The 20,744-nt window shown below is 43.7% G+C and overlaps 1 protein-coding gene across 5 annotated transcripts in view; it reads left to right on the forward strand.

The window, feature by feature from the left end:
• The window catches only part of LOC139563406 (homeobox protein Meis2), a 128,159-nt gene that overhangs the window by 10,635 nt on the left and 96,780 nt on the right, over positions 1 to 20,744 (forward strand). For all 5 annotated transcript variants that reach the window (XM_071382051.1, XM_071382053.1, XM_071382049.1 and 2 more), the window contains one exon: positions 7,038 to 7,152. In XM_071382051.1, the coding sequence (XP_071238152.1) occupies positions 7,038 to 7,152 (115 nt within the window). The remainder of the gene's footprint in view (positions 1 to 7,037; positions 7,153 to 20,744) is intronic.

A 20,744-nucleotide genomic window follows, 5' to 3' on the forward strand; every position in this document is an offset into this window, starting at 1 on the left:
TCATACAATGTGATTTTCTGGATTTTTGTTTTAGATTCCGCCTCTCACAGTTGAAGTGTACCTATGATAAAAATGACAGACCTCTACATGCTTTGTAAGTAGGAAAACCTGCAAAATCGGCAGTGTATCAAATACTTGTTCTCCCCACTGTAGGTAATTTTTGGTGAGTTTGGACATTTACAAGTGATTGTGAATGAGAGACATTGTGCAAATGAACACATTTCTGACGCATGCTTGTCTGAAGGAAGAACAGTACTGGCTCTGGAGCAGCATGTGTAGGCTACAGGTTGTGTCTGTGAGGAGTCTGGAGTCGCTAGGGCAACGGGTCTGCCTGCTCTGCTCTGAGAAGATGGGGAGGAGCAGACGGGTAAGAACAGAGAGGAGAAAAAGCAGCAAGGTACTCAAGATAGTGGCAGCTGTACAAATAAGTCTTCCAAAGGGCTTTAACTTCTCAAACACGGCAGAAAGCTAACACAATATGATGCTATGTCACCTTATTAATTCAGCCACTTACTTAGATTAACTAGCAAGTTAAACTTAGGGGTTGTGTTAATGAAGAATTCTGCATTTTTCACGCAGGAAAAAAAGATTAAACGCATAAGAAATATCTTGCTGTGTTTTTTAAATGCAGATTTAAAATGCTTCTTATTGTAATTTCTGCTTGGCATCAGACTAATTTTGTGCTCCATTTGCAGTTCTCCACTCAGAGATTCCCCTCTGTTTGAGTCAGGTTGTTGAGTAGGCTAAATTAGCTGCATTAGCTAGCTAGCTAAGTAGGTGAAATTGAGAAAAAAAAAATACAATAAAATATAGCTATCGCTGTCGCTCTCTGCTGCCTATTTATTTTGGAAGAAATGTATTTGTTAAAAACTGTTCAATTATTGTATTTTTCTCTCTTCGAATCAACTACTCACCTCATGTTATGCACTGCTGTGCTAGCTAGCTGTGGCTTATGCTTTCAGTACTATATTCATTCTCTGATCCTTTGATTGGATAGACAACATGTCAGTTTATGCTGCAAGAGCTCTGATAAGTTGAAGGACGCCCTCCAGAAGTCGTCATACTTACTTTGTACATCTATGGAAGGGGGTGAGAACCATGAGCCTCCTAAGTTTTGTATTGAAGTGAATATACCCAGAGGAGGACAAAAATTGCTGTCCTCCAGCTACACCATGGTGCTACCCTACAGAGTGCTGTTGAGGCTACTGTAGACCTTCATTGCAAAACAGTGTTTTTTAATCAGTTATTTGGTGACGTGAATATATTTAGTACAGTTTTAACTAAAAATAATAGCTTTTTAAAAGTTTCAGTATTTTTATTTTTATGAAATTCCTGGTCCTCCCCTTCCTCCTCTGAGGATCCTCCACTGTTTCATACCTATTGCACCTCATGCCATGCATGTTCATAATAACTACTGCTTAGGGGTGTATAAGAGCAATCATTTTATTGTTGTTTTGTCATTTGAAATATTTCAGTTGTATTCTAAGATGTTGTCATGTGTGTTTTAGATGTGTCTTTTAGTTAATCACTTGTCAGATTGAGGAGTTATGCTCTCGTGTTTGTGAGTCAGTAGCTAGGTTTCCATCCAATTGGCGACAGATTTGCATGTGAACATAAAAAAATCAGCATAAATAAATCTGCGCATTTTCCAGATGTGCTTCCATCAATTTGACTTGATGTGGATAAAAGTCTGTGAGTGATGACGTAGTGCATATAAAAATTACTTTTGCGGTAAAATTCCCATGTACCGAATAGAAAATACAAGTTAAATGGGTTTCCATCTCATTTTCAACTCTACACACTTTTTGTGTTGTATAGCGAATGTGCCCACAAGCCATCTAGCCTAAAGCTCGCAGATACAGTGCGGGTATATCCTACATTATGAGATTATTATAGATTATTTTAATTTGTCAAACAGCAGCCAAGCTTTGATCATCATGTCACCAGAATAAGACCCTCTATAATTATTGGAAAGGAACATCAGCACAGCACCGTGCACTTTCAACACCCTGTGATGTCCATTATAACGTATTTCATGTATAGCGGAAAAAATCTGCATGGTTTCCCGAGGCGTAGTGAGAAGACAACACACCATATCATCGCGTGACTCCACGTTTACTTCGATATGATGGTTATTATATCAGTATGTGCACTTAAAGGCGTTTCCACCGCCATTTCTCACATTAACAAATTTTACTGATACAAAAAGATCCGACCATGTCGAATTAACAAAAATTGTCGGTTGGCATTTATACAATTGTACCGAAACTTCCTGTTTCCGTCACAGCTGTCGTGATTTTTTTTTAATACAGTATGACTTTACTCACATAAAGACTGTGGATGGAAACCTGGTTAAGGTTGTAAATCACATTGAGCTCAATGGTGTGTAATCAAGTTGTTATCTGTGCTTTCTGATGGAATGATTGCACATGTAATGTGCCATTCAGTGCAATGAAGACTTATTTTGCCCTGAAGTAAATTACCCACTGTACACACTGCCTGCCAGCCACGCCTATCTCTTAAAACACACAATGGTGAATTATTAGATGCTTTATTAATGTTTCCTTTTTATTCTTGGAGGATAATTGTAGGTGCTGAAAAAATTCTCAGTTGTTTACTAGAAGAGCACCTTCACTTTTGAACATCTTTTTTTGGCGTGTCTCTGTAATTACGTGTCAAATTCAACAAAAATGTGCAAGGACTTTAACTGCATATGCGGTGTGGCAAGATGTGTCTTGAAATGTCAGCTGGCTATGATTTATGATGATTTATGTTTCTGGTGTGTCAGCAATATGGGACATGTTCAGTAGAGGAGCCTCCCAGGCCCAGCCGTTGCAGGAAGCGGTACAACAGTATACACTACACCAGTGTAGTCCCCCGCCTCACTCTGCATTATACCTGTTTTTCAGTGCCCATTCCTCTTTTTCAGTTCCTTGGTTTCTTGTGAATTTGAATTAAATTCAATGACGGTGCTCAATCAATTGTATTTTATAGTCCAAGGGATGTACTGAAGACAAAAACCCAGTGAAATTGCTGTGATGGGTAGGGCAAGTGTGTGTGTACATGAGAAAAGGAGGACAACAGGAGGAGAGGAGTGAGTTGTTCTCCTGTTGCCCTGATGCACTACAAGGCTCTCCCCACATATTGTATCCTGCTTTTATATTAATTACAACATGCATTATCAGCTGTGAGTCGCTAACCTCAGCAAATAGAGAAGGCAGCCACGGGTGACCAAGCTTGCCTTGTATCTTATTTTCCATCTAGTCTATCTATTATCTGTATGCCTGTCTGTCTGTCTCCCTGCCTGTCTCCCTGCCTGCCTGTCTGTCTGCCAGTCTGTCTGCCTGTCAGACGGTCTGTCTGTCTCTCTGCCTGTCTCCCTGCCTGCCTGTCTGTCTGCCTGTGTGCCTGTCTGCGCTGTGTGTTGTGTTGCGTTCGCATCGTTGCTGCTCTGGTCTCTCCTGGTAACAGTGCTCTTTAACACAATTAGAGAAGAGCATGGAGTGAACCCTGTTTGACTCCTAATGATGCCAAGCTACAGGGAGTAGTCACATGACGTGGTGCTACAGGCATTGTGATTTGTTGTTGTTGTGATCTTGGTTTTTAGATTGACGAAAAAAGACCCTTTTGGGTGAAGTATTTTTTTTTTAACGTCTTGTTTGAACTTTAATGGACTCATGGGAGGCCTGCTATCTGTGTTTGTGAGTGTGTGTCTGCCTGTGTATTGGTAATGCAGGCCTTGGTGTGCGCTCACCTTTCATAGCTTGGAGAGGTTCACTGAATAATTCACAGCAGGGAAAGGAAGGCTATTGCTTTTGTCGCCCTGTTGAGTGTGGAAAGTTAACGCAGGTGTTGGGATATTTGTTGCCATGTTATGCGAGAGCGGTTATTGATGAGAGGTGAGCGACATCTACGCATAGTGAAGCACCTGTTTGACCAAATGAAAACATAAGCATTTGTTTGGACCTACATCATTTTCCTACAGTTGTTTGGTCTTTGCTTATGTTACAGTGACCAACAGGGCCTAGTTTAGTCCAAGGCCTAGATCCCTGGCCAAGCTTCCATTTACTGTACTTCTGGCTAGCAAATCACTGCCAAATATCACTCCCATTAGCTAAGCTGTCTCTGAATAGAATTTAGTACCAGAGCCTTTAAAAATGACACATTACTGTGCTATGATAGCTAAATTTAGTCCTATGGATTCAGCCGTTGCATTAAATCCATGTAGTTCCCTGGCATAGCTGGCCGTCAGATCCGAGGCTGTCCTGACTGGCTGCAGTGTTGTGGAGAAAGCGAGAGATAGAGAAAGAGAGTCTGAGAGTCATTGAGTTAGTTAGCGTACTGTAGAGTAGCCTTCTAGGTCAGTCTGGCCGGCAATGGGTGTTTCAGTGATCAGGAAGTGGAACCCAGTCATTTTCTTCCCTTAGAGCAACAAGAGCCCATTTGGGGTCTGTGGAGCCTGGCTCTGGCTAAATACATCATGCACTGCCTGGGCTCTTGAGGCTGCGTCCCACCGAGACACATTTTCAGCCTCTTTATAAACGAATCGGCTGCATATCTGGTGGCTGGGGTTTGGACTTCATGGCCTCCGAGAATGGAGACACTATTTATCTGTCTCAGTCGCTATTCTTTTATCTCTCTGTCTCCCTGTCTTTCTCTCTCTCAGTCTCTCTCCCCTCTGTCTCAGCCTGCCTCCCTCCCTTTGCCTGCCCTTCCTTTTTTAATGACATTGGCTTAATAGAAGTGTAATAAGATGGCTCACGTTAGTGTTGTTACCCTCTATGTAATAAATATACAGATAATTGTAAAGGAAGGCTCTTGACCGCATCGAAGCCCACCTCTTTTCCACTCCCTCATTCAGAAGGGCTAAAACCCATGCGGGGGCTATTGTCCGGCCTGCCTTATTTCCCCCCACCTCCTCTCCTCTTCTGGGTAATTCTCCCAGCTCTTTATATGATTGCCATCCGGAGAACAGCTGACGCTGAGAGGGGTTGTAGTGGAGTGCTGGGGCTGAAGGGCCTGTGTCTGCCTGCTGTTTTCCACTCCGCTCCGAGCTGTTTGAGAACACAGTCTTCCTCCCCAAAAACTTACCAGATGAAAGGAGGGCCGCTGAGCTGCTCGTAGGCACAGCCAGAGCCAGAGCAGCAACGGCAGTACATAAGGACCAACCAGCCAGTCAGCTAACCGCTCTGTGCTGCTGCCTCATAGCCTTTCCTCGTGAACTCCTCTCCAGGAAATATCCTGTCTGTCCTCCCCCAGAACTGCTCACTCAAACTGGGGCAGCCTCACTAGCAGGCAAACATTCAGCAGGATCACTACTGAGCTTAAGGTGATTGGTAAAAACAGTCTCTTTTGAAATAATTCTGTGGCCTGTACTTTCCCTCCTGCTTTTAATATATGTGTGTGTGTTTGAGACAAAAACAAATTGAGCTGGGAGAAGTGGACTAAGGTTTGTGGGAAGCCTTGGTGCAGGCCTGTGTTTGTTTGGCTTGGGCTCCTTTCAAGGGGCTGCTTCTCCAGGGCCCCAGACAAGTTGGGCCAACATTTTGTCATTTTTTAAAAAGGTGACAAGTTAAGTTGGGATAGACTAGACTTTGTTTGTATGTGTGTGTGTGTTATGGTGTATGTGAGCGATGTCTGTGTGATTGTAAATGTAAATGTATGTGTGTGTGTGTGTGTGTGTGTGTGTGTGTGTGTGTATGTGTGTGTGTGTGTGTGTGTGTGTGTGTGTGTGTGTGTGTGTGTGTGTGTGTGTGTGTGTGTGTGTGTGTGTGTGTGTGTGTGTGTGTGTGTGTGTGTGTGTGTGTGTGTGTGACTCATGTGTCTATCTGTACTGTGTGTATAGGAGTGACGTGGTCAGTCTATCCCTCTGTGGTGTGAATGGCAGAGGAAATTCCACTTGTAGCCTGCCTTCGTGTGGCACTGATAAAGCCTTTCCTGTACTGTGCTGTAGGACGCCAGTTCCCCGGTCCGGACCAGCAGGGACCTGGGAATGACCAGGAGAGAGAGAAGGAGGAGAAAGAGAAAACGGGAGGAGAGAGAGAACAAGGAGAGAGAGGGAGGAGAGAAAGGGAGGAGAGAGAGGAAGAAGAGAATGGAAAAAGAGAGATGAAGGAGAGGGAGGGAGGGAGGAGAGAGAGGGAGGAGACCGAGGGAGGAAAAAGGGGAGTAGAGAAAGGGAGGAGTAACTGTACTTATGAGCTCCAAGTTTTTATTGTGCAAACCATGCCACTATTGGAGCCAGTTGTCTCTGTAGGAGTGTTCTGAGCTTTCTCTGAATGTATGTGTCTCTCTGGGTGTGTGTGTCTCTCTGTGTGTCTCTCTGTGTGTGTGTGTGTGTGTGTGTGTGTGTGTGTGTGTGTGTGTGTGTGTGTGTGTGTGTGTGTGTGTGTGTGTGTGTGTGTGTGTGTGTGTGTGTGTGTGTGTGTGTGTGTGTGTGTGTGTGCATTGTTTGGCAGATTAGAGGGAGAATCACTGTCATCTCTTATGTTCATTTCTGACAGTGCTGATGATGAATAGCTCTTGTGGTGTATTTAGACTTCTTTCCTCGATATTCCTCACTTGACACGGAAGTCTCAATTGGTTACGGTATAAACTAAGTCCACGGGCCCGGCCATATGTGTTTAGACAATTCTTCAGCGAGCGCCCTGCCTGCACCGTTCAAAATCAGACTCCACATTAACTGTCTTCTCTGTGTTGTGTGCTCTTATGTGTTAATGAAACTGTGTGATTGCAGAGTTTAGACATTAGTGCATGTGGCTTTTGTCTTTCTGCTTTTGATTGTAGCAGCGTTGTTGATTGTGTGCTAGGGGGAATGAGTAGAGGTCTTTGCTTTCCCAAGGAATGCAAGCAGTCACAGAGATCCTCGCTGCACTGTAGACCCTTACAGATGTCACTCTGATGTTTCCAACATACTCATGTGGTCTCCCGCTCTCTTTTCCCCTCTCCCCATCTCTCTCCTCCTCCTTCCTGCTCTCCTCTCCTGGTTTGCGGTTTGGATGGATCCCTCTCTCTCTCTTTTGTAAAACTCCAAACAGAACCCAGCTTCCTGGAGAGACCACGATGACGCCACCTCCACACACTCGGCCGGCACACCAGGGCCCTCCAGCGGGGGCCACGCTTCACAGAGCGGTGACAACAGCAGCGAGCAAGGTGAGCCAGCATACACACATGCACACAGGTATGCACGCATGCACACACCCACACAAACACATACACGCACGCAATGTAACATTTTAAGGATTTGCCAATCCACCGCTTTATAGGACTAGAATAAATGGATGACATTGTCACTTACTCTTCAACTCCTCATTAGAAATAGTGTTGAAGTGTCCATTTTCTCTCACTTGTGCGCACACACGTGCACGTGCACGCACACGCACACGCACACGCACAGCACAGCACAGCACTGTACAGCACATAACATCACAGCACAGTACAGCACAAAACAGTACAGAACAGCACAGCACAGCACATAACAGCACAGTACAGCACAGTACAGCACAGCACATAACAGCACAGCACAGCACAGTACAGCACATAACAGCACAGCACAGCACAGTACAGCACATAACAGCACATAACAGCACAGTACAGCACAGCACATAACAGCACAGCACAGCACAGTACAGCACATAACAGCACATCACAGCACAGTACAGCACAGTACAGCACAGTACAGCACAGCACATAACAGCACAGCACAGTACAGTACAGCACAGTGCAGGACATAACAGCACAGCACAGCATAGTACAGCACAGCACATAACAGTACAGCACAGCACAGCACATTATTAACTGCTGTAACTGTAGCTATTTAGGGGTGGAGTTGAACAGGGCTCTAAGAAAAGCAGGTGATTAATAGGATATTTGTGCCAGTTTTCACTAGCATTTAAAACATATTAACGTTGCTAGCATGACAAGCCTAATTACAACTCAGAACAACTTGTGTTTTTATCTGGCTCTAGACTGGATGGACTGCTTGCCAGCCAGCCTGCCACAATGCATTAAAAAGAACAACCTGTACACAATATTATAGTTATAATGCAAGTCATGTCTGTGAGTCTGCATTTTGGATAGTTACAGTGTTCTGACTTTCTAGTATTCACATTTGTTGAAGTATTCAAACGAAGACATCAACGCAAGGCATCACACCAAAACAGAACTAACAAACTTGTTTCAATTCATGAATAAGGGATTCAACACTGTTATCTTAATAGTGTCTTTGCTAAGACAACAGTGGTGATTAGCCACTAGCCTTTCCTTTCTTGTCCTGCCCTTGTTTTCAATGTTCTCTGTTGCAGTCAGAGCTCCTTTTACTGGCGGCTGTGTGTGTGTGTGTGTGTGTGTGTGTGTGTGTGTGTGTGTGTGTGTGTGTGTGTGTGTGTGTGTGTGTGTGTGTGTGTGTGTGTGTGTGTGTGTGTGTGTGTGTGTGTGTGTGTGTGTGTGTGTGTGTGTGTGTGTGTGTGTGTCTGTTTCCGTCTGGGGTTTGCATGGAATTTCATCACACACACACACACTCTTCTCCCTCACACTGTGTGTGTCCACAACAGGCCAGATGCTTGTCAAGTTCAATCACGGCTATCCTTTTGCAGATAGGCAATCAAATATATTGATGGTGTGTGTGTGTGTTCTGTGGTTGTGCTGGTTTAATCATAGAGTCTGTCTGAGTCTGTGAGTCTGTCGGAGTGGCTGTGTTGCTGAGCCATTACTGACCACAGAGACACTCCTAGAGTAGACCTTTGTGGTGGGCCCGTGTCAGGACTAGTTGCATCAAAGGCAGCTGACTGGCTGAACAAAAGGGGCTTGGCCTTGACAGTATCTCCGGTTCTCGAGGTGCACCGCGATTTAGAGAGGATCTGGCCAGTCACTGTGGCCTGTGTCTGGCAAGGTGAACAGTAGCTCTGAGATTCAGTCAAAGCCAGTACAGGAGCCCTCCTTTCATAGAGACTAAGCGATGCAGAAAAGAAGGCTGCACAAGGGAGAGAAATAATAGAGAGAGGGAGGAAGTAGAAAGAAATGCACTCCCTATTGATTATCTTACACGCATATGTACAAGTGACCTGTAATCCACAGAGCACTTATCGACTCCTCTCATCACCGGATCCAGTAACAGCTGATCAATATGGGCCAAGACAGTTACCGTACGACGCTGAGCACTGGGCCAAGTAGGACCCAGACCAGATCTGGGCCTCCCTGCCCCAGACCAGACCTGTGCCTCCCTGCCCCAGACCAGACCTGGGCCTCCCTGCCCCAGACCTAGGCCTCCCTGCCCCAGACTAGACCTGGGCCTCCCTGCCCCAGACCAGACCTGGGCCTCCCTGCCCCAGACTAAAAGGGGATAAATGCTGTACTTACCTCCAGCTCAAACCCCTGAGTGAAAAAAAGGAAAATAAGGAGGAGGGGGATAGAACAAAAGAAAGAGGAGAGAGAAAAAGAGATGCCAAAACGAGGAGGTGTAGAGAGAAAGGAGTAGAAAGAACAGAGTAGGGAAAATGAGGAGAGAAAATCAAGACAGAGAGAAAAAAAGAGTACGAATGAGAAAAAATAAGAGAGAAAGGAGCGAGAGAGAGGAGGCAGCTGATTTAATGGTCTAATGAGGCCGTCCTCCAGCCAGTTGTTTCGTGTGAGGCTCGCTCTGACCTTTAGCTCCGCTCGGGAGCCCGTCCGCCTCATTTTTCACATTCTTGCAATTACGTTTACGCTTGAAGCTCTCCTTGACTCACAACTCTGGCCCTTCCACTCTGACAGAGCCCCCTGTCCTCTCCCCTCCACTCTACTCCTCTCCATGCATGGATAGCCTTCTCATCTCAACCATATTTCCACGTTACAAAAATACACTCCATAGTCTGAACACTTAAGCCCACAGAGAAAGAGCCAAACGTGTGCCTCACCTAATTAATCAGGTATTTAACAGGTTAGCCTCTGTTAAAATGGGTGGAGGTTGAGGTACTGTAGAAAGAAAGAAAGAAAGAAAGAAAGAAAGAAAGAAAGAAAGAATGAAGGGAAAGGGATAGAGAGAAAGAGATAGAGAGTCAGGGAGGCGGAAGGAAAGACAAGAGCTGTAAGGAACGAACAAAAAAAACATAAGTGAATCATCCTTTCCTGCAGTCAATGACCAAAAGCCCCCTCTTTGGCCTCATGGGTGGAATGTTACTCATATTTTTAATAATTTCATAATTAATAAAGTTTTTAACTTTTTTTATGACGGAAATCCAGTGTTTCTATATCAAACAGTTTTGTTATATTTCAGTCTTCTGTGATGTATATAAAGTGTAATATTGGGATCCAATCTCAAAATGTATAACATTTCACCTCTATATCTGACATGGTACAGGTGTCTGCTTTTTTGTAAGCCCATAACCATGTGTGTGAGGTGTATACTTTTGTTTCAAAGTAGATTTGTTTAAGACTACCAATAATTACTCTGTGTGGGCCTGATTTAGCCCACTGCAGGTTGAAAGAATAGTGGGGCTTAAAAAAATCGCTTAATTTCTTTTAAATGAGAAGTCTTAAGGCCACCTTTTTGGGTCTTGTATTTTCTAGCGTGTGTTGAAATGTTCCTGATTTATATAACCTACACAGGGGTCTCTGACAATGGCTAAGTGGATGCGTTGGCGAGTGTGAATTCTCCTGTTTTCCTCCTCATGTTAATCAGTCATTACTTTGACGGTTTATAGATCCTGTTAGGTAAATTACATGACAGCATACACCTCTCATACCTTTCCCTCCCTTCTGAGAAAGAGAGAGAGAGTGAGTGTAGATACAGGCCTAGAGAAAATGTACATTCGTAACAACATAATCTCTCGCTTGTATCTCAGCACTGAGCATTATTCTGAACCCCTGCCAGAAAACATTTGAACTTCTCTAGGGTAGGGGGCAGCATTCAGAATTTTGGATGAAAAGCATGCCCAAATTAAACTGCCTGCTTCTCGGGCCCAGAAGATATTATATGTATATAACTGGTAGATTTGGATAGAAAACACTCTAAAGTTTCCAAAACTGTTAAAATAGTGTCTGTGAGTATAACAGAACTGATTTGGCAGGCGAAAACCTGAGAAAAATCCATTCGGGAAGTAGTTTTGTTTTTGTTTTTGTAGTTTTCTATTCAATGCCATTACAGTATCCATTGACTTAGGACTCAAATTGCAGTTCCTATGCCTTCCACTAGATGTCAACAGTCTTTAGAAATTGTTTCAGGCTTGTATTCTGAAAAATGAGGAAGTAAGAGCAGTCTGAATGAGTGGACACTAAAGTGTCACAGAGCTTTTTCATGCAAACGACCGAGAGAGTGCCTTTCTTGTTTACCTTTTATATTGATGACGTTATTGTCCGGTTGAAATATTATCGATTATTTAGGCTAAAAACAACCTGAGGATTGAATATAAACATCGTTTGACATGTTTCTATGAACTTTACGGATACAATTTGGATTTTTTGTCTGCCTGTAATGACTGCGTTTGAGCCTGTGGATTACTGAAGAAAACGCGGGAACAAAACGGAGTTTTTTGGATATAAAGAGACTATCGAACAAAAGGAACATTTATTGAGTAAATGAATGTCTGCTGAGTGCAACCATATGAAGATCATCAAAGGTAAGGGATGAATTTTATCTCTTTCTGACTTGTGTAACTCTTCTACTTGGCTGGTTACTGTTTGTAATGATTTGTCTGCTGTTTGTAATGTTCTCTATTAATCGTGAGGTATGTTTTCGTCGTAAAGCATTTTAAAAATCTGACACCGTGGTTGGATTCACAAGAAGTTCATCTTTAAACCTATGTAAAATATGTTTTGTTTTCTGAATTCTTATAATGAGTATTTCTGTATTTGAATTTGGCGCGTGGTGGGACGCTAACTTCTCACATACCCAAGAGAGGTTAACCAGTGAGAAAATATGTGTATCCCCTCTTAAGGAATCATTTATTGTGAAGCAGTAAGCAAGGTGAAGCATGCTCATAGCTGTCAGTAGAGATTGCCAGTTAAGGTTTTGACACATTGGAGAGAGGGTTTGGGTACAGCACACAGGCCTGCTAACACCCCACCCCCCTCCCTCCTCATCCTCCACCTTATTCGCTCACACACTTTTTTTCCACTCTGAAATCCCTTCCAAAAATGAAAATATGAATTATCACCTTGGGGGGAAATTCTGCACTCTTACTTACTGTCTGTGATTAGAACTCCATGTGTTCTAGCTTGATAAACAGCAGTGGTGCATGGGAGAAGTTTCAATAGGCTTCCTTACAGATTGCAGCTCAGTGCTCTCCACTATCAGAGCATCAGTGTTGGCTCGTCTTGTAGCCCTTTTGATTAGCAGCACCTTTGATTTATTCTGAGCTTATCTTGAGACACCAGAAACGTAAATGAAGTAGTAATAAGTCAGACCTGATGTCAGTGGCTGTTTAAAAATAGGAGTTTATTTCGAAGAAGGTGGCCAATATCAGTTTAAAACACCCAAAGTGTGTTTGAGCTGGAAACGGATGAAGCATACTCCACTTCATGTCCATGCCAAACATTGTACAGTCAGATACACTCATAGACTCACTCAACTACAGTAAATCCTCACTACTGATACAACTTCAAGGTAGGGAAGCTCCCTCCCTCCCTCCCTCCCTCCCTCCCTCCCTCCCTCCCTCCCTCCCTTTCTTCAGTCCGCTCCTATAATTATTAGATATGCATGAAAACCAAATCCATGTTGACATCTTGAGTGGTGAGCAAAAGGCCTCTCCGTACCATTCCCCCCATTTTACTACCAAAAGCCCCAGCAAAAAAAAGAGAAAACGTTTTGTACATTTTCTCAGCAATTGAACAATCCTCCATGTTCTGCAGCTACACAGACTCCCCTGAGAGGTACAGAGAGAGAAAGATAGAGGTTGAGGGAGAGAGAGGTTGAGGGAGAGAGGTTGAGGGAGCAAGAGAGGTTGAGGGAGAGAGAGAGAGATTGAGGGAGAGAGAGGTTGAAGGAGAGAGAGAGAGAGTTTTAGGGAGAGAGAGAGAGAGGTTGAGGGAGAGAGAGAGAGTGGTGGGGCTTGGTGGGAGCGTGCTACAGTAGCCCTGGTGGCGGTGTGGTGTGTGTGTTTTCAGTGTGTGTTGGAGTGTGTGCAGCTCGCCCATCCCTGGCCAGGGGCCCCTCTAGGCAGGGCCATTGTGGTTGAGCTCACCAGAGGGGGGTCATTCCTTGTGGGGACACGGCTCCCTGGCCAAACCCAGAAATCTGTCAGTTTCCAGACCTTTGGCTTATTTTTCTCTTTTTTCAAGGCCCTGGTACAGCTTTACTGTGTGCTCAAATGAAGTCCCCCCCACAATAAGAGAAGTAAAAGGAAACCACAACAGAAAGGAAGCCAGGGACTCAGCTAAAACACAAGATGGAAGCCTTGTTGCATTGTTGTGTCTGCTGTTCCTGCCCTGTGTGTATGTGCTAGTTGGCTGTCTCTGGGTGCCTGTTAGAGTTTAATTTAGACTAGTAATTAAAGCTGAATACTGGCCAATAAACAACAGATAAACAGTAAAGCAGAACCGGGCCCTGCTGTTTTATGGCCGTCACTCCCAGCTGTTAGAGGACTGATAACTTTTACACAGTGCCCCTACCTCACCACAACACCACAGCAGTGGAAACAGGCAGGCTAGACGTTCCTCCTTCTTTCAAAACAATACAGAGAGCAGAGAGAGATGCTCAAGAAGGACAGAGCGAAAGAGAGAGAGAGAGAGAGAGAGATAGAAAGAGGATGAAGTGAGGGCAGCCAGGGTGAGGATAGCAGCAGCCAGGGTGAAAGGTTTAGGAAGAGGAGCCTGCCCTCAGTAGATTGCTTACAAAACCACTTAAATGGCAACAATGATCGCATTCACAATAAATTAAGAGCTATCGTGATGTGCCTGGTGTGCCTTCCGCCTGTGGCTTTCACTGGCATTTGGGCCGTCGGTCACTGTGCCCACAAATCTTATTGACACCCAGGAGAATGGATAAACACAGAGCTTTCCTACACAGGCCTGGCCTACCCGTAGCATGACTTTCCAACATGCATAACGTTACTACATGAAGAGTTCTCCATGGGGTTGTTGTCTACATATGGGTTGTAAAGCTGTGTCACTACATGTCCAGACCATGCTAGTCAGGTGTCTGTGGCGTTGTTGTGAAAACAGTATCAGTGTCTCTGGGTTTGTTCAGAAGGGGCAGGGCTTTTGTTGAAAGCTGAGAATAGTTGCTCCGGAGGGGGAAGAAAACACAGAACAGAGGGGATACTTTCATGATCCCATTAGCATAAGAGTGGCTAAATTATTCATGCAGAGTGCTTAATCTATGGGGCCAGTATAGTTAATGCACATAGTTTTAAAATGGATCTCTCCTGCTCCCTCCACTCCGCACTGAGACCAGATTCTTGCTGGATTCAGCATTCACAGGCATTTACAGGCATTCACAGGCATTCACAGGGCCTCACTCTCAGACGCACGTTGGTGTACACACACACACACACACACACACACACACACACACACACACACACACACACACACACACACACACACACACACACACACACACACACACACACACACACACACATTGCTTTGCTCCAAGCTGTTTCAAGGGGCTCAGTTCTCAGGCTCATCCCCCTCTCTTTTAGTCTCTCTCTATCTCTCTTTCCACCTCCCTCCCTCACTCACTGCAGACTATCTGGCCCTTTTCCAAATGGTGATTAAACAGAATGATCAGCTCCCCCCTCCTCTCTCTCTCAGCCCCCCCTCTCTGTTCTCTCTCTTAACATGCTGGAATCTGTGAGAAAAAAAGCACACATCAAAAGAATAGAAAGAAAAGAAGCGTTAATGCTCTCCAGTAAGTCTACCAGAGGATCTCCAGTAAGTCTACCAGAGGATTTCACCCACTCCCTCCTTTCCTGCCTTCCCCAAGCTTTCCCCTCCACTCTGCACCCCAACCACTCTCCTCTCCACTCCACTCTCCTCTCCTCCTCTCCTCCTCTCCACTCCTCTCCTCTCCTCTCCTGTCCTCTCCTCTCCTCTCCTCTCTTCCCTTCCCTTTGGTTCTCAGATGTTCCTCAGGCTGTCCCTCCCTCCCTCCCTCCCTCCCTCCCTCCCTCCCTCCCTCCCTCCCTCCCTCCCTCCCTCCCTCCCTTTCTGGCTGTGGCTAGGTCCCTCTGGTCCATAATCATGAACAGGCCACCAGCCCAGTTCAGCTCGGCCCGGCTCTGATCAACCCGAGCCTGGATCCTCTCCCTTTCTTTTCTCCCTCTGCAGCGGGAAAGACACATTAACTGGGTCAAGCTAATGTGCAAACTAATGTTTGCTGGACATAGGGAAAAAATTACTAAAATTATTCTGACAGCAGCTGAAGAGAATGTATGTTATGCGCCATCAGGGGAAAGCTTCTTTCTTTCTTTCTTTCTTTCTTTCTTTCTTTCTTTCTTTCTTTCTTTCTTTCTTTCTTTCTTTCTTTCTTTCTTTCTTTCTTTCTTTCTTTCTGTCCTCTCTTTTAGTAGATGAAGACCAGCTTCTCTGGAAGTGAGTTGGGTGTAATTAAAAAACAGAGAGGAAATGATGGGGGGAAACAGGAAAGCAATCATGATTGAACTATATGAAGCATGGTGACCTGTTCTGTGTGTTGCACCTCATGGGCTAGAAAGAGAGAGAGAGAAATAGAGTAAGATGTAAATAGAGATATTGAGTAAGTAAGATGTAGAGCAAGGAAAGAGAGAGAAGGGTAGAAATAGAGAATTATAGTAAGAGAGAGACAGTAATAGAGAGAGCGAGATACAGAAGGACTAATAGAGAGAGAGAGACAGTAATAGAGAGAGACAGACAGTAATAGAGAGAGAGAGACAGTAGTAGAAAGAGAGAGAGACAGTAATCGAGAGAGAGAGAGAGAGAGAGAGATAGTAATAGAGAGAGAGATAGTAATAGAGACAGAGATAGTAATAGAGAGAGAGAGATAGTTATAGATAGAGAGAGACAGTAATAGAGAGAGAGAGACAGTAATCGAGAGAGAGAGATAGTAATAGAGAGAGAGAGATAGTAATAGAGAGAGATAGACAGTAATAGAGAGAGAGACAGTAATAGAGAGAGAGACAGTAATAGAGAGAGACAGTAATAGAGAGAGAGATAGTAATAGAGAGAGATATAGACAGTAATATAGAGAGAGAGAGTAATAGAGAGAGTAATAGAGAGAGAGACAGTAATAGAGTGAGAGAGAGATAGTAATAGAGAGAGAGATAGACAGTAATAGAGAGAGATTGACAGTAATAGAGAGAGAGAGAGATAGACAGTAATAGAGAGAGAGATTGACAGTAATAGAGAGAGATAGTAATAGAGAGAGAGAGACAGTAATATATAGAGAGAGATCGTAATAGAGAGAGAGATAGACACTAATAGAGAGAGAGAGAGATAGTAATAGAGAGATAGACATTAATAGAGAGAGAGAGAGACAGTAATAGATAGAGAGAGATAGTAATAGAGAGAGAGATAGTAATAGAGAGAGATAGTAATAGAGAGAGAGATAGTAATAGAGATAGATAGTAATAGAGAGAGAGAGAGAGAGAGACCGTAATAGAGAGAGAGAGACAGTATTAGAGAGAGAGATAGTAATAGAGAGAGAGATAGATAGATAGTAATAGAGAGAGACAGTAATAGAGAGAGAGAGAGAGAGAGAGAGAGAGAGAGAGAGAGAGTAATATATATAGAGAGAGATAGTAATAGAGAGAGGAAGACAATAATAGAGAGAGAGATAGTAATAGAGAGAGATATACATTAATAGAGAGAGACAGTAATAGAGAGAGAGAGAGACAGTAATAGAGAGAGAGAGAGAGAGATAGGCATTAATTGAGAGAGAGATAGTAATAGAGATAGAGATAGTAATAGAGAGAGATAGACAGTAATAGAGAGAGAGATAGTAATAGAGAGAGAGATAGACAGTAATAGAGAGAGGTTGACAGTAATAGAGAGAGATATAGTAATAGAGAGAGAGATAGACAGCAATATAGAGAGAGATAGTAATAGAGAGAGACATTAATAGAGAGAGAGATAGTAATAGAGAGAGAGGGAGAGAGAGATAGACAGTAATAGAGAGAGATTGACAGTAATAGAGAGAGAGAGAGACAGTAATATAGAGAGAGAGATAGTAATAGAGAGAGAGATAGTAATAGAGAGAAATATACAATAATAGAGAGAGAGACAGTAATAGAGAGCGAGAGATAGTAAGAGAGAGAGATAGTAATAGAGAGAGAGAGAGAGATAGTAATAGAGAGAGAGAGAGACAGTAATATATAGAGAGAGAGACAGTAATAGAGAGAGAGATAGTAATAGAGAGAGAGAGATAGTAATAGAGAGAGATATACATTAATAGAGAGAGACAGTAATAGAGAGAGAGAGAGACAGTAATAGAGAGAGAGAGAGAGAGAGAGAGAGATAGGCAGTAATCGAGAGAGAGATAGTAATAGAGATAGAGGTAGTAATAGAGAGAGATAGACAGTAATAGAGAGAGAGACAGTAATATAGAGAGAGAGATAGTAATAGAGAGAGAGATAGACAGTAATAGAGAGAGATTGACAGTAATAGAGAGAGAGAGAGATAGACAGTAATAGAGAGAGATATAGTAATAGAGAGAGAGATAGCAATATAGAGAGAGATGGTAATAGAGAGAGGCATTAATAGAGAGAGAGATAGTAATAGAGAGAGCGAGAGAGAGAGTAATGGAGAGAGAGAGATAGTAATAGAGAGAGAGAAATAGTAATAGAGAGAGAGATAGACAGTAATAGAGAGAGATTGTCAGTAATAGAGAGAGAGATAGACAGGAATAGAGAGAGAGATTGACAGTAGTAGAGAGAGATAGTAACAGAGAGAGAGAGACAGTAATATATAGAGAGAGATAGTAATATAGAGAGAGATAGTAATAGAGAGAGATAGACAATAATAGAGAGAGAGACAGTAATAGAGAGAGATATAGTAATAGAGATAGTAATAGAGAGAGATAGTAATAGAGAGAGATAGTAATAGAGAGAGATAGTAATGGAGAGAGAGATAGACAGTAATAGAGAGAGAGAGATAGTAATAGAGAGAGATAGTAATAGAGAGAGAGATATAGAGTAATAGAGAGAGAGATAGACAGTAAAGGATGACAATGCTGCTGTATTTTTTACAAGGATGACAATGCTGTTCGGCCTCTTTAAAGGGATACTGCTTTCCCAGGAAATTGTGGATCTTGTTTTAAGAGGCGATAATCCAATTGATCTAGTCGCCACCAGATTTGTTGTGTGTGTGTTTGTGTGTAAAGCAACGAGAGAGAGTTCCAGAGACAGTCAGGTGCCATAGGCAGCCCCAGGCTATGTCTGGCCTGACCCCGGTCCCCATTCTAGCTGAGAGAGAGGTTAGGGAGGCCACATCTGTCAAAGGCGCACCTGCGGGGGGACTCCAGTGCCCTGCATAGCTGCTCAGCCAGCCCCGTTTAAGGTGTCCTTAGTTGGTATTTAACCCTGACTCCCAGCGTCTCCTTCCTCGCACGCTTCTTTGTGTTTGACCAATGAGCCTTGCTCTTTTACTTTCTTCATTCTTCTGTCTCCCTTAACTCTCTAATCCATCCTGTAACCCCCCCCCCCCTCCCTCGAGTCTCTTAACCCCACCTCAAAGCTAGAGTCGCCAAAAAATGATAAATGAATAAATAAAAAGTAAAGCATTGTTGAAGGTAAGTGTATTGCTAGCTAGTTAGCTGTGTGGTGTGGTATAGTCTAGTGCAGCTATTCCCAAACTGCACAATGTCGTTGGGGGTACGCCAAATAAAAATGTGATTCGCATTTAAAAGAAACAAAAAATAGGTGAGAGGCGAGGTTTTCTTCTCGCCTGAGTAGCCTCGTTTCACCGCCAAAAATAAAATTAAACCATCTAGTGTTCAGCGAAATAACAACACAATGTCAAATACAGGTAGCCTAGTCAAATAATTAATATCCAATCACATTAACCGTTACTCTCTCGCGGGAATTCCACTAACGGTCCGTATGTAGCCAAATGTAGCTGCTACTCCTTCCGTTTGATGAAAATGGATAAATGGTTAAAATAAGTAAGGCCCGCGTCCATAGAGACACATACCAGCTCTACTGGTAGTACTGCTACTACCAGCAGTACTACACATGCACCTGTCGACAACAGAAGTTGTTCTGCTTCCACGAGCAAATCCAATGCTAGCATCAGTAATTCTACATTTGTTGTTAGCCCAGCTAGCATGGACACTGACAGTTGTGAATCTAATGCAGCCGAAGAGCTACTGCCCCCTTACCCAGGAAAGCACCGAACAACAGTTTGTTGTTTGTAAGAGTGGGTTTGTAAGAGTGAGTTTGTAAGGGTGGGTTTGTAAGGGTGGGTTTGTTAGTGTGGGTTTGTAAGAGTGAGTTTGTAAGGGTGGGTTTGTAAGGGTGGGTTTGTAAGAGTGGGTTTGTAAGAGTGAGTTTGTAAGAGTGAGTTTGTGTTATGGTGGGTTTGTAAGAGTGGGTTTGTAAGAGTGAGTTTGTAAGGGTGGGTTTGTAAGGGTGGGTTTGTAAGAGTGAGTTTGTAAGAGTGAGTTTGTAAGACAGGGTTTGTTAGGGTGGGTTTGTAAGAGTGGGTTTGTAAGAGTGGGTTTGTAAGAGTGGGTTTGTAAGGGTGGGTTTGTAAGACAGGGTTTGTTAGGGTGGGTTTGTAAGGGTGGGTTTGCAAGGGTGGGTTTGTAAGAGTGAGTTTGTAAGGGTGGGTTTGTAAGACAGGGTTTGTTAGGGTGGGTTTGTAAGACAGGGTTTGTTAGGGTGGGTTTGTAAGAGTGAGTTTGTAAGAGTGAGTTTGTAAGAGTGAGTTTGTAAGAGTGAGTTTGTAAGGGTGGGTTTGTAAGGGTGGGTTTGTAAGACAGGGTTTGTTAGGGTGGGTTTGTTAGGGTGGGTTTGTAAGAGTGAGTTTGTAAGGGTGGGTTTGTAAGGGTGGGTTTGTAAGACAGGGTTTGTTAGGGTGGGTTTGTAAGAGTGGGTTTGTTAGGGTGGGTTTGTAAGAGTGGGTTTGTTAGGGTGGGTTTGTTAGGGTGGGTTTGTAAGACAGGGTTTGTTAGGGTGGGTTTGTAAGAGTGGGTTTGTTAGGGTGGGTTTGTAAGAGTGGGTTTGTTAGGGTGGGTTTGTAAGACAGGGTTTGTTAGGGTGAGTTTGTAAGAGTGGGTTTGTTAGGGTGGGTTTGTAAGACAGGGTTTGTTAGGGTGGGTTTGTAAGAGTGGGTTTGTTAGGGTGGGTTTGTAAGAGTGGGTTTGTTAGGGTGGGTTTGTAAGGGTGGGTTTGTTAGGGTGGGTTTGTTAGGGTGGGTTTGTAAGACAGGGTTTGTTAGGGTGGGTTTGTAAGACAGGGTTTGTTAGGGTGGGTTTGTAAGACAGGGTTTGTTAGGGTGGGTTTGTAAGACAGGGTTTATTAGGGTGGGTTTGTAAGAGTGGGTTTGTTAGGGTGGGTTTGTTAGGGTGGGTTTGTAAGACAGGGTTTGTTAGGGTGGGTTTGTAAGAGTGGGTTTGTTAGGGTGGGTTTGTTAGGGTGGGTTTGTTAGGGTGGGTTTGTAAGACAGGGTTTGTTAGGGTGGGTTTGTAAGAGTGGGTTTGTTAGGGTGGGTTTGTAAGAGTGGGTTTGTTAGGGTGGGTTTGTAAGAGTGGGTTTGTTAGGGTGGGTTTGTAAGAGTGGGTTTGTTAGGGTGGGTTTGTAAGAGTGGGTTTGTTAGGGTGGGTTTGTAAGAGTGGGTTTGTTAGGGTGGGT

Source organism: Salvelinus alpinus, chromosome 34 (assembly GCF_045679555.1).
Source record: "Salvelinus alpinus chromosome 34, SLU_Salpinus.1, whole genome shotgun sequence".
Lineage (NCBI taxonomy): Eukaryota > Metazoa > Chordata > Actinopteri > Salmoniformes > Salmonidae > Salvelinus > Salvelinus alpinus.